Consider the following 12,521-nt stretch of genomic DNA (forward strand, 5'->3'; position numbering starts at 1 on the left):
GGGAGGCTGGGGGAAATCTTAACTACCTCAAGGTGCCTCTGGGACCCTCTTGTCCCCAGGAACCTTGGGGGTTTGGGTGGTGTTACCAGACCACATCATCTTTGGGCGTCTCCTTGACCTTGGCTATAGACTAGAGGTCACTTGGGGTCACATGTTGACCTCTTTGGATCCTAATCGTCGAGGAAGCATCTATGCTTTAGGGTTCTGGGACTGCTAGGCTCAGAAATGCCATGAGCTATGAGTAAAATCTAGGCATGGATCTAGTAGCTATCCATAGATTTGGTAGAAAAAGCCTAGAATAAAAATCTGGAGTCTTGGGTTTGTCTCTCTGCTCTTCCAGAAGCTAGCTGTATGACCTTGGGCAAATCACTTAAATTTTATGAGTCTCAGTTAGGAAAAAAAATCTCACATGAGGGTATTGGGTTAGCTACCTTAAGATTCATTGCAGCCTGAAGGTCCCATGTGAATGAAACTAGGTAATAACCCTTGACCTTTCTCACTTTTGAGAGTACCGAGACTCAAATGGATTCAATACTTATAATAAATTTACTCCACATCAGCCTGGAGGGTTCCCATAGCAACTGTTGCCTAGCAGGGGACAAGGGCAGGGATGTCCTGAGGCATTGAGCCCAGGCAGCTTCCAGCACCCCCGGCAACTTGAATTAAGCTCCAAGGCTAGCAGGTTGTCAGTACAGTTGTTTACCATTGGGATGAATGTTGAGCAGGGCTGTTTGGTCTGGTGCCTCTGGAAGCAAGAACTCTAAAATGCCGGGGTGGGAACTGTGACATCTGCTTGTCACACTCACGGCCCTTTTCTTGTTAAAAACGTTTCTTAAAAATCAGCCTGGAAGGCAATCGGTTTACCAGAGAAACGACATTTATTATAGATCTTCATCTGCAGGGTCTTCTAATTCATCTTCTTGTTAAAGTCACAACAGTTAGGAGCAACTTTTATGTTTAACTTTTCACTTTTAATTGTGGTAAAATACAATATAGTGTACACTTTACCATCTTAATCATCTTTAAGTGCGCAGCTCAGTGGCATTAAGGACATTCACATTGTTGTGCAGCCGTCACCACCATCCATCTGCAGACCTTTTTTCATCTTTCCAAAATGCAACTCTGTACCCATTAAACAATAACTTCCCCTTCTCCCTCCTCCCAGCCCCTGGCAACCCCCATTCTTACTTTCTGTGTCTATGAATTTGGCCTATAGGTGGAATCCTACAGGATTTGTCCTTTTGTGACTGGCGTATTCCCCTTAGCAGAATGTCCTCGAGGCTCATCCATATTGTAGCCTGTGTCAGAATTCCCTTCCTTTTTAAGGCTGGATAATATCCCATTGTATGGATGGACCCCATTTTGTTTATCCATTCATCCCCAGACACATTTTGCTTCCACCTTTTGGCTACTGTGAGTAATGCTGCTGTGAACGTGGGTGTACAAATACGGGCAATTTAAAATTTTGATATAGTTTTAACTTTAGAGAAAATTGTAAAAATACTAAAAAGAATCCTTATGCACCCTGTTGCCAGATTCGCCAGTTTATATTTTACCACATTCGCTTTATCATTCTCTGTCTCCATCTCTGTCTCTGTCTCTCCCTCTTTCTCTCTCTGACTTTCTGTCTCTCTGCATACATATGCATAATATTATTACTTCCTTATTCCCTTCCAGATTATTGGTTTATGTATTTGTCACATCTCCACCTCTCTGTTTTGTCTGTCCACTAGGGGTAAATTCCTTCCTCGTGTACATGGCTTTCAAAGATCGCTTCCAGCTAACGGATTCCCAGGTAAGAAAAGCCTGCTCGCTGGCATTCGGTATGTTCGGACCACTGCTGTTGTCTTGAAAGCTGCCTCCAGTGAATGCTCACAGGAAATGGCTGGTGGATGAAGCCCCTGATGTAACTCCCTTTAGGGAGGGTATGAACCCAGTGCCCTGGTCCCCCAGGACAGGTGTTCCACCAGACTCTGGAATCAGCCACCTGCGGTGGACCAGTGTGACCGAGAGGTGTTCCCCGACCCTCTTCAGCAAACCTGGTGCAGAGAAGGTGTCACCCAAGAGCTTCTCCTAATTCAACCTCTTTTAGGTTACGCTGCCTCTGTTAATTATCTATTACCGAGAGGTCCTGCTCTGCCACTTGTGGCCAGAAACACTGCCCTCGGGCGTGTCAGAAAAGCCGGCCTTAATAGAAGCAGCGAGGGGTCCCGGTGCTGGTCCCTGTGGCTGTCAGGGCGGTGGTTGTACTTGTGACCAGGAAGGCAGAGGTCCCTGTCTCCGATCCCACCCCCTCCCTCTCTCAGATCTATGAAGTCCTGAGCGTGATCCGGGACATTGGAGCGATTGCCCAAGTCCACGCGGAAAACGGCGACATCATCGCAGAGGTATGTGCTTTCTCTTCATCACCTCGACGTGACCCACAGGGTGAGAGGCAGGCTCGAGAGTGGAGCGGCTTCCATAGCTCAGCTCCAGTGGGGAACAGCGGAGTGACCCAGTGGGACCGTGCAAACAGCCTCGCTGACAGCCTCGCGAATGCTGGTGATGCACGTGCCCCTCGGCATCTTCTGGAGGACGTGTAGCCTTTCCACAGAGAAGTCCTTCCCCTCGGCGCTGTGACGCGGCTGCCTGTGGAAGTCCACGTATAGATATTTTACTCTGTAGCCCAGGGCTGGGGACACAGTGGCTTTCGGCATCCCAGGGGACAGCTGTACATACTTGTGAGGCTGTAACCGATCTGTCGTAGCTCGGGCAGCACTGAGAGCCGGGTACCGTGCCCTCTCTTCATGGGGTCTTGGGATGAGGGCTCAGTGGTCAGCGTGCCATTTTGCTGTCTTGCCCGAGTAATTTTTACCCACGTCTCAGCAGTCGGAGCCATCTGGGATCCAGCTCCCCCGAAAGCCTGCTTTTCTTTAAACATTGCAGGAACAACAGAGGATCCTGGATCTGGGCATCACGGGCCCCGAGGGACATGTGCTGAGCCGGCCCGAGGAGGTGAGCGCCTGTTGAACAGAATGCATGAATCCGTGTTCCGGGGCGGGCGCCACCAGAGCCACAGAGAGCCCACTTCCTGCCTGTTGAGAATGGGCCTTCTCGGGTGCTGATTTTGGTCCCTCTGAGAAAGTCACATCACCCACTGAGAAGTGTCTACACCGGCAAAGTGACGGGTTAGACTGTGCTGTGGGGTAAAGCAGTATGGCTTGTTTAGTCTAAAGACTCCCTCTTTCTGTCTCTAATTCTTCAAGCCCTTTCTTGGGTAGACAGACACAAACAGCTTTTTATTAGCGTCTAGCAGTTGGGGTTTTGTGGTTCATAAGCCAGGGCCTCCAAAATCTTACCATAAAAGCTCTTCTAAGTGTCTAGAAAGCAGAAGGGGGACTGTAAGGTTTTCCGTGATAAGTCTGCACAGGGTATAACATAATCAGCAGGGTGTGGGAGACAGAATCTTTCCAAATCGAGGAGGGAAGATTCAGAGCAGGCTTCTTGCTGGCCCCGACGTTGAAAGTCACGGTCCTGGGTGGCGAGGCTTGTGAGTGAGAAGGGGTTGCTCACATCTTATGTGGCAGAGAAGCTGTTTTTCTAAATTAGAATCTGTGGCCTCTGAATACTTTTCAGGAGTTGGCTCTTTAATGAAAGGCTCAAGGTCAGGCGTTGGAGGACTTGGCAGCTCTGAGCAGAGGATGCTGGGGGTCTCATGGAAATGAATAGATTTTGTCCTTCCCGGAAAAGAGACAGGCAGAGAGGGCAGATAAAATCATCACGGGAGTGGATGGTGACTTAAAATTAGGATTTTTCCTCCTGGAAACAGGTGGAGGGAGATGCTGGGTGAGAGGGGTACGGATGGGACCCGGCCCCCCAAATCGCAGAACTTTAGGGCCAGGACGTCCCCTCTGAGTCTGGGAAGGGGTCACGTTAGGCCCCGTGGGCTCTGCTCCCCCCAGAAGAAAATGGATTCTGAAGGTGTGGCATTGAAGGAGCCATCAATGGGCTGCCTGGGTCGGGTGAGGTGGCTCGTCTCCCCAGCCTTTTCCCTAGGCTTTGGGGGAGGGAGGGATGCGGCTGGAAGAGGAGAAAGAATGTAGGAAAGAGGCAGAAAAAAGCAAAGGTAGAAGCCACTTAGAATGTCTTGCACACACTGAGGGCTTACAGTTCTTTGTTCTGCCCTTTTACTGCGTGTGAGCACATAGACACACACACAGATACATACACAGAGTCACAGACACAGACATATGCACAGATACACACACAGATACACAGAGTCACAGACACACAGAGACACACACACAGAGACATGCATGTTACAGATACACACAGACGTACACACAGAGGCACACAGATACATACACAGAGCCACAGACACACAGTCACACACATGCACATGCACACCAGGGCACCTTCATTACCATCTGAGGCCCTGGGGTCATTTGTCTCAGATGAAAGGATGGAAGCTGTTACATTTTCACTGTTGTGTGGTCCCTCTCCAGGCCCTGGGATGCAGGTCCTTTCACAATCACCAGCCTTCCCGCGCGTGCGGAAGAGCTGAACTGGAGCTGGCGCGAGGGTGCAGGAGGCTGAAGTGACCCCTTTAGGCCCCTGTGTTGTTGGCTGCGGGGAGCCCCAGGCTGTGACCATGGCTGATGGGCAGTGATTTGGGGATGCAGGTCGCGGGAGAGGCACACAGTCCCAGTAGCCGACGCTAAAAATACCTGAGGCTGGTTTTATACACAAGGGTGCACACGCACAAGTGCACACATGTACACACACGTGCACACTCACGCACACGTGTACACACAAACACACAATGTGTGTGCACATTCACACACATGCACATACATGTACACGCACACGTGCAGACACCATCTCACTTGCACAGATACTCCGAAGATTCCTTTCTGTGCCTTTGTTTCCCCTTCAAGGCTGGCCTCGGTGATCATTTTAACCGCATCTCCCTGGATAAAGCTGTGGGAGTGGGAAGGGTGACGCAGGCATGACGGTCCCCAGACCCATCCTCCTTGGAGGTGGTTGGCCCTGCGTTCAGTCTTGAAACAGTTTTGGGATCAGGCCTTGGAGCTGCCAGGTCTCCAGGAGGGGCCGAGGGATGCCTCTCTCTTCCTTTCCTTGTAAGCCCCACCGGGAGCTAGCATTTCCTGAGTACCCAGAGGTGCCAGACACTGTGCGTAACAGCCCACATTTCAGCTTTAGAGCGTCCTGTGAGGGCAACGCAACACAGCCTCCTTCGCACAACTCCAGGGGGCGCCATTCAGTCCATTGCACGGCTGGATCCAGGGGACCCATTCCATTCTGCTGCCTGTGTGTGGTGCCGCCCAGAGGTGTCCTGCGGTGAAGTGTGTCTCTCGTGGAAAGAAATCACTGGGGTGTGAAGTTCAGCATCAGAGAGCTAGAAAGTGCAAGCAGTATCCTGCCTGCCCTCCCGACCCCCTCAGTGTGTACACACACACACACACACACACACACACACACACACACACACACACACACACACACACACACACACACACACACACACACACACACACACACACACACACACACACACCCCGGAGCCCAAGCTCAGTGGGAAGCCAGCGGGCCTGTGTAACCAGGTGGCGACACCTGGGGCTGGCCTGCATTGGAAAGTGGACTCTCGCCTCATCCGGGGGCTGGGCCGGATCAGCTGAGAAGAGGAAGAGGATATTGTCCTCTGAGAAAAGCAAACGCCCCTCTTCCTGATACCCGGGGCTCCTCGTGAGAGCCGCGCGCTTGTTTCCATTTCAGAGCCTTCCCGGGGGCTTGCTTCCGTCTCTCCCACCGTCTGCTTTGCATCCCCAGGTCCGTGCAAACCCCAAATAGAAAGCAAGCCCGCCCTGGGTTTACTGAACAGGCCAAAGCTATCAGAGGAGAGGGGTCCTGGTTGCTATTTTGACCACAAACATCATACCTGTTTTTCCACATTGAGGCCTGGGAGACTTCTCTTGTAGCCGCTGTTGCACTGCGAACCTCAGAATCCCCAGCTGTAGATTGGGAAGGCTCCTTTAGGGCTGGCAGAGCGGCAACGCTCCAACACGGGGAGCTTCTGGCTCCTTGGGAGGGTCCTGTGGTCTCACGAGAGGCTGCTTTGGGGACTGTCTCTTCTGTCTGCTTTCCATGGTCACCTGCCTCTCAGCTGATTCAGAGGCACTGACTCTAGGCCGGGCACAGCATGCGGTGCTTCCCCTGAGCAGGTGCACTTCTAGGTCAGCCCTGTGAGCGGCCAGGCACCAGCTGCCCCCTTCTCCCTTGGCTGCTGGGGGTGGTTTTTTAGTTCATCGCCAGGGATCTGTTAACAGTGTGTTAAACCCTCTGTAAGAGATAAAGAGGATAAAACATGGATGCATTCTGAGGGAACTGAGCTTTCGAGTCCGGTAAGGAGATATTGCCAATGCACAAGAAACAGTTAAGAACATCCAAAAATGTAATTCCTTCCTGGTTTTATGATCCATAGCGCCAGCATCATGACGGTTAACTTGTGCTTGAACCACACAAAACCCGTTCTTCTTTCTGCTGCCCTTTCCAACCCAACCGTGTGAGATTGCCAGTCGGATTTCCCCCAGTTTTCAGCTGAGAAGACTGAAAGGGAGACGATAGGGGATGTGGAAATCTAGAAACCTCCTGTCCGTCAGTGGTGCCCAAGCACGTGTTATGATGGAAGCCTGTGGGGGGCATCGAGGTGGATGAGAAAGTGAGCCCTTCTGAGAGGGATTCCAGACAAGCTGGGGAGGAAGGGGGAGATGCAAAGTTAAGTAGGGGCGTGGCATATGATGGGGTTCGGAGCCAGTTACAGCTGTAAGACAGGTGTCTGGGGAGTTCCCTGGTGGCCCAGTGGTTAGGATTCCTGGCTTTCACTGCTGTGGCCTGGGTTCGGTCCCTGGTCGGGGAACTGAGATCCCACAAGCCATGTGGTGTGGCACAAAACAAACAAACAGAACACACACACACACACACACACACACACACACACACACACACACACACACACACACACACACACACACACACGACTGGTGTCTGGGAGGAGAGTGGGCACCGGAGGTAAGGGTGACAGAATTCTCGATGGGGGAGGGAACCTCCTAGCTGGGCCTTGAGGTATGGGATGACTGGGGTGTGCAGACAGCTGGGGGCCTGGGCCGCAAGGGGAGTGTTGTGTACTGACACTTCTGTGCGTGCCTGTACAGGTTGCTTTGCTCCCCGGACCTTGGGGTGGCTCATCTTTAAAATCAGAAACCAGGGCTTAGGTGACCCCCTAAATCCCTGACAGCTCTGTAAGGAGACAATTACAAAATTTTATTTTTAAACTGTAATACTGTTGTCATAATATTGAAGCCAGAGTTCACTGTGTGTTTATTTTTTATTTTTTATTTTTTTTAATTTAATTTGTTTATTTTTGGCTGCACTGGGTCTTCGTTGCTGCGCGCAGGCTTTCTCTAGTTGCGGAGAGCGGGGGCTACTCTTCATTGTGGTGCGTGGGCTTCTCATTGCGGTGGCTTCTCTTGTTGCAGAGCACGGGCTCTAGGCGCACGGGCTTCAGTAGTTGCGGCACGCAGGCTCAGTAGTTGTGGTGCACAGGCTTAGTTGCTCCGCGGCATGTGGGATTTTCCCGGACCAGGGCTCGAACCCATGTCCCCTGCGTTGGCAGGCGGATTCTTAACCACTGTGCCACCAGGGAAGCCCTGTGTGTTTATGTTTAACATAAGACGGTTTATGTTTAATATCAGAGGCATACACGTACATGTACACCAGAATGGTACACGTGGATCCTTCCATGGTTCTGGGTGAAAGGTGGAGACGTGGGGATTACATGACCTTCTCTCTCCGCGAGGTGACCTTAGAGCCTCTGCCCTCACTGCAGGCCTGTTGTCCGACTAGGGGGTGGGGAGGGCTCAGAGCTCACCGTCCAGCGGATGAGCCAATCCAGACAGGGCCCTGGGACCCAGATTCTCCCACCAAACCAGTCTTCACAGAAGCCAGTGCCCCAGGGTAGGGCCCCCTAGAACGGGCACTTCTGCTCCATTTACTGCCTAATCAGCATGACTGTGCATTCTGGTTCACCCGGGGCAGTCCTGGTCCAAACCCGTCGCCCCGTGAAGTTATGAATAGCGCCTCTGTTCGCTTTCAGAAGAGTCTGGGTTGGGACAGTGAATTTGGGCAGTCGCCTGAACCCCTGGAACCCATGCAGCTTCTAGTGGCGTCCTGTTTGCATTTCACCCTGTGGACTTTTATGGTGACCGCGGAGATGCAAGACGTCCCTCCTCTGTGCTGCCTGGGCTAGAGGCCCTTGTGTTGCAACTGGAGCCCAGGAGAGGGGAGGCTGATTGTTCAGCTATGCCAGGAATTAAAAACACTTGGATGTTTAATGAGCTTTTTCAAGAGCTGTTTGGTTTGCCTTTGGGTCTCGAGACATCTCTCTTCACATAGCTGAAGCCCAAGAGACCAAATGTGAAACATGTCCTCGTATATTAAATTAGATCACCCCTTAGCGCAGTTGCAGAACTTCAGCTCTTGGCCGAGCTGCCGTAGAGACTGGTTAGCTAAGATGATTCAGTCCAGAGCTTTGGTCATTTTTTATGAAAAGTAGCAGCTCTTTATGGAACAGCCTAGCTTTAACCATTAACCCAAAATGAAGTCACTTATTTGCTCAGTAAACATTTTTGAGCACCTGCTGGGTACCAGGTGCTACCCCGGGAGAACTGCCTGGAGGATGCAAAAAACCAAGGAAGACCCAGTCCCTTGCCTGGAAGAGCTGAAGCCAGCCTTTTTGCCAGGATTCGGGAGGGAGCAAAAGGCTTTCTGAGGTCCTCTGTTACATCGTCTCACTTGCTCCTTCAGCTTCTCATGCTAAGCACACACTGCTGATTCCCCTGTGCGATATAACGGTCTAAGAACTAGTCTCACCTGATCAGGTATTTAGCAGTAATCCCTTGGGGTCTTTGGGACATCATTCACTGAAGCATCAGGTTTAAAGAATCAGGTTACTGGTTAGAGCAGCCCTCCCATCTTGTGCTGAAGGGTGTACCAGTCTGTGGCTGGTGATGATCGGTTTGCCTATACAGAGGGACCTTTGGTTTAAACAAATCTGCCTGCTCTGTTCCCAGAGCCCTGTGAGGTCGCATTGTTTCTTGGGTGATGCTGGCTTCATTTGTGGGCGTGGGACAGAAGCCCAGCTCAGAAATTCCATCGCTGAGTGTTTTGACTGGAGACCATGCCCCTGGAGTGAATGCACCAAACTGGGAGCCATTAGTTTCCAAGCATGGCGGTTCTCAAACATTAGCAAGTGTAAATATCACCTGGGGTCCATAAGAGCCACATTTCTGGGTCCCACCCCCAGAGTTACTGATCCTGTGGGTCTGGGGAAGGGCCCGAGGCACCTGAGAATCTGCATGTCTTACGGACCCCCGGCTGATGCTGACCACGCTTAGAACCATCCACAAGGGCCGGGAAGGAATTGCCCCGTCCTTTCAGCCAATCAGTATTGAGTGACACTGGGCAAGTCACGTCCCCCGCCTGCAGTGCCCCTCAGGGTAGAGCCCTGAGGACACAGTGGTCTCTGGTTCACCGTGGCCTCTCCCGGTGCGGGGAGGGTAGAGACGGGCTCAGGGAACAGACTGAGTGTGGGTACAGTTCTCACGCTTGGGTGCCCTACTGCAGGTTGAAGCTGAAGCCGTGAACCGCTCCATCACCATAGCCAACCAGACCAACTGCCCCCTGTATGTCACCAAGGTGATGAGCAAGAGCGCCGCGGAAGTCATCGCCCAGGCCCGGAAAAAGGGTAAGTGCCGCCTGCGGTCTGACTGCGTGCAGGTTCCAGAGGGGAGGGGGACGGGGCGAGGGGGGAGGGGGAGGGCTGCTTTTCCAACCCCTCCTGCCAAGTGGGTCGCCCTGCTGTCCTCACGTTCCAGCATTAACCTAATTACAGCTGGGCACGGCGGGGAGCTCCAGTTTCTTGCTTGTGTTCCGGGGCCGCGGCCGTGTTGGTATCTATTTAAAGCCGCGCACAGCACAGGGTGGGTGGACGGGCACACTTGCCTCCTGTCCCCACTTCTGTAGAGAAGTTGGAGTTAATTTGATGCAGTCTAGATGGACCAGACACATACACAGATGACGTCAGTCCATGTGCCACAGAATCCTGGGGAACGTTCTATTGCTAAATACCGTTCCCCTCCGTGACTGGTAGTGATTTCCGCTGGGGTGTGTGAGAGAGTCTCATGGGGGCGTAGGATGGGGATTTTGCCCTGGCCGCCCTCGTGTCCTGTTCTCCTTGTGCTGGAGTGGCTCTCTGTAGTTTATAGCGATATATTCTGGGCTGAGGCTGGTCCTCTGTTCCAGCGGGAAGCTTCTTGGAAACTAATTTACTAAGTGCTGCTTCCAGAAGATGTGCTGTGAGCCCCTTATCCATTATGAATGCAGCACAGCCCTACTGAACCTGCCTTTGACTGTGAGTACGGGTAATCACACCACGTGGTCTGTGCTTGGGCGTGTAGCTCCACTTACAGAAAGAAAGCCTGATCCTGTTTAGTGGACTTGGGGTGGATCTTGGCTGGATCAGAACATGAGTATCATAGAAGAGTACTCCCTCCCTCCCTCCCTCCTTTCTTCCTTCCTCCCTCTCTCCCCATTTTATTTCCCAACCCGATTGCCTCTTTGCATTTCTCCAGCTCGGTGTCTCCATTTCTCTCTTGACTTTCTTCTAGCTTTCTCCTGGTCTCTGTACCACTTTCTTGGTGTCTCTCTCCCTCCCCACGACCCCTCATTCTTTTTCGATTCCTTTATCTCTCTCCATGTGTCTTTCTTTCTCTGTCAGCAAGGGAGCAGTCTGACCTCTCTGGTTTGTTTCTGGTTCTCTGTGGGATGTGATCCACATGGATCCGGATTTTTTCACTGGTGGGTGAGCTGGTGCAAGACTTAAAACAAATTGCTCAATGACCACTGAGTCAGCCTCTCCCAGGAGCTGATAGCCTCTAGATGGACCCAACAATGAATTCCTAGCCCCTGTACTTTGCAGCTCCCCTGGGGTCTTTGTCCTTAGGCTGTTCGTGAAATGGTTGCTGCGTTACCAGTTTTTTGGAAACCTGCCCTCTCCTGGCATCTAGAAGGAACTGCCTTTCTGAAATGGAACGTTCACTTAGAATCAGCTCTGAGTTGTTTCTAGGAGACACGTGATGATTACTGCTGGTGACCCTCCCTCACCTGGGCCCTTTATCACCCAGACACACATTTGCAATACGGGAATCAGCCTCAGCACCCAGCGCTAATCACAGAATCGCTGCTTCCCTGTAGCGGGGTGGAGTGGACAGCTGGCTCGACGTGTGCAAAGGGGAAGTTGGGGGCAGCTTATTTTAGTAACCGTACCATACCCAGATGAAAATAAGAGACAGAAAGTTAAGCGAACATTTTAATATAGTTTTAATATAATTCAACATTCAATTTAGCAGAATTTAAACACCGAGGCCATGTTTTCCAATTCGGATTCTCACTTGTCTGAATTTCAAGATGGAGGTGTCTCGGTTCTGGGGCAGGTGGCACTGGCCCTGCTCGGGGGCTGCAGAGGGAGCTCTGGGCTCCAGGCCTCCCTGCCGGCGGTGCTGCGGCTCCTTCTCCTTTCTGTGTCTCAGTTTTCCCACCTGAAGATGCGGAGCTGGAGTCCAGGCCCTCTCAGATACCTGCGACTCAGCGCCCCAGGATGTCCCTCTGTTGTCTTTATGACTTAGACCCTGTGTGTGTACTGGGGGCTGAGCACCAAGAAGGGACCACTTCAGTCTATTCATTTAGAACCTTCAGGGTGTGAGTCCAACTGTGCCTGCTTTGTGGTTCCCAGGGCGGCTCTTGCATTCAGACAGTGGCCCTGTAGCCCTTGAAAGCCTTTGCTTTAGATGAACTTGAGCTGCCAGAAAGGAATTTCCAGTGCATCTGGGTGCTAATGAGCAAGAAGGAGAAATCCTCACCTGCTTGTAGGCGCTTAGGTTCTTTCCATCTTGTCTTGAACTTCATAACAACTTTGGGAGGTGGCCGGGGCAGGAATTTCTGCACTTTGTTTTACTTTGCAACTGAGTAAACTGAAGCTCAGTGCTGGTGAATGGTGGAATTGGGCTTTGATCGTCGGCATCTGACCTCGGGCCATGAAGGTCTGCATTAATGTTTGACTCACCTTCATGCTTTGAGATTATTTTAATATGGGAAATGCTGTGACCATCTCCTTCTCGGTATCTGCTGGGGTTTAGTTCCTCAACAAACTGGGTAGAAACTGGAGTCTGACACTCAACAGAGTCATGGATAATATTGAAGCAAGGATTTCCCCAGTGACCAAGAAGAAAAACAACATAAAGCTGTATTGAGCGTTAGGGCTCTGGGATCAGTATCCTGTCCTGGATCAAATCCCAGCTCCGCGAGGCACTAGCAAGTGATGGTGGGCAGGTGACTTACCACCTCTAGGTCTCATTTTCCATCTGCAGGGGAGGATAGTAGTGGTGACAAAGGCAAAAGGATGATGC

The 12,521-nt window shown here is 51.6% G+C and overlaps 1 protein-coding gene and 1 long non-coding RNA gene across 3 annotated transcripts in view; one reads left to right on the top strand and one right to left on the bottom strand.

The window, feature by feature from the left end:
• LOC309664125 overlaps positions 1-12,521 on the bottom strand; it is a 764,383-nt gene that overhangs the window by 308,340 nt on the left and 443,522 nt on the right. The gene's annotated exons all lie outside the window — the stretch shown is intronic.
• The window catches only part of DPYSL2 (dihydropyrimidinase like 2), a 115,685-nt gene that overhangs the window by 82,238 nt on the left and 20,926 nt on the right, over positions 1-12,521 (top strand). For both annotated transcript variants that reach the window (XM_082468894.1, XM_082468895.1), the window contains exons 5-8: positions 1,734-1,795; positions 2,307-2,387; positions 2,926-2,994; positions 9,682-9,802. In XM_082468894.1, the coding sequence (XP_082325020.1) occupies positions 1,734-1,795; positions 2,307-2,387; positions 2,926-2,994; positions 9,682-9,802 (333 nt within the window). The remainder of the gene's footprint in view (positions 1-1,733; positions 1,796-2,306; positions 2,388-2,925; positions 2,995-9,681; positions 9,803-12,521) is intronic.

This window comes from Balaenoptera physalus, assembly GCF_965194825.1.
Source record: "Balaenoptera physalus genome assembly, chromosome: 7".
NCBI classification, from domain to species: Eukaryota; Metazoa; Chordata; class Mammalia; order Artiodactyla; family Balaenopteridae; genus Balaenoptera; species Balaenoptera physalus.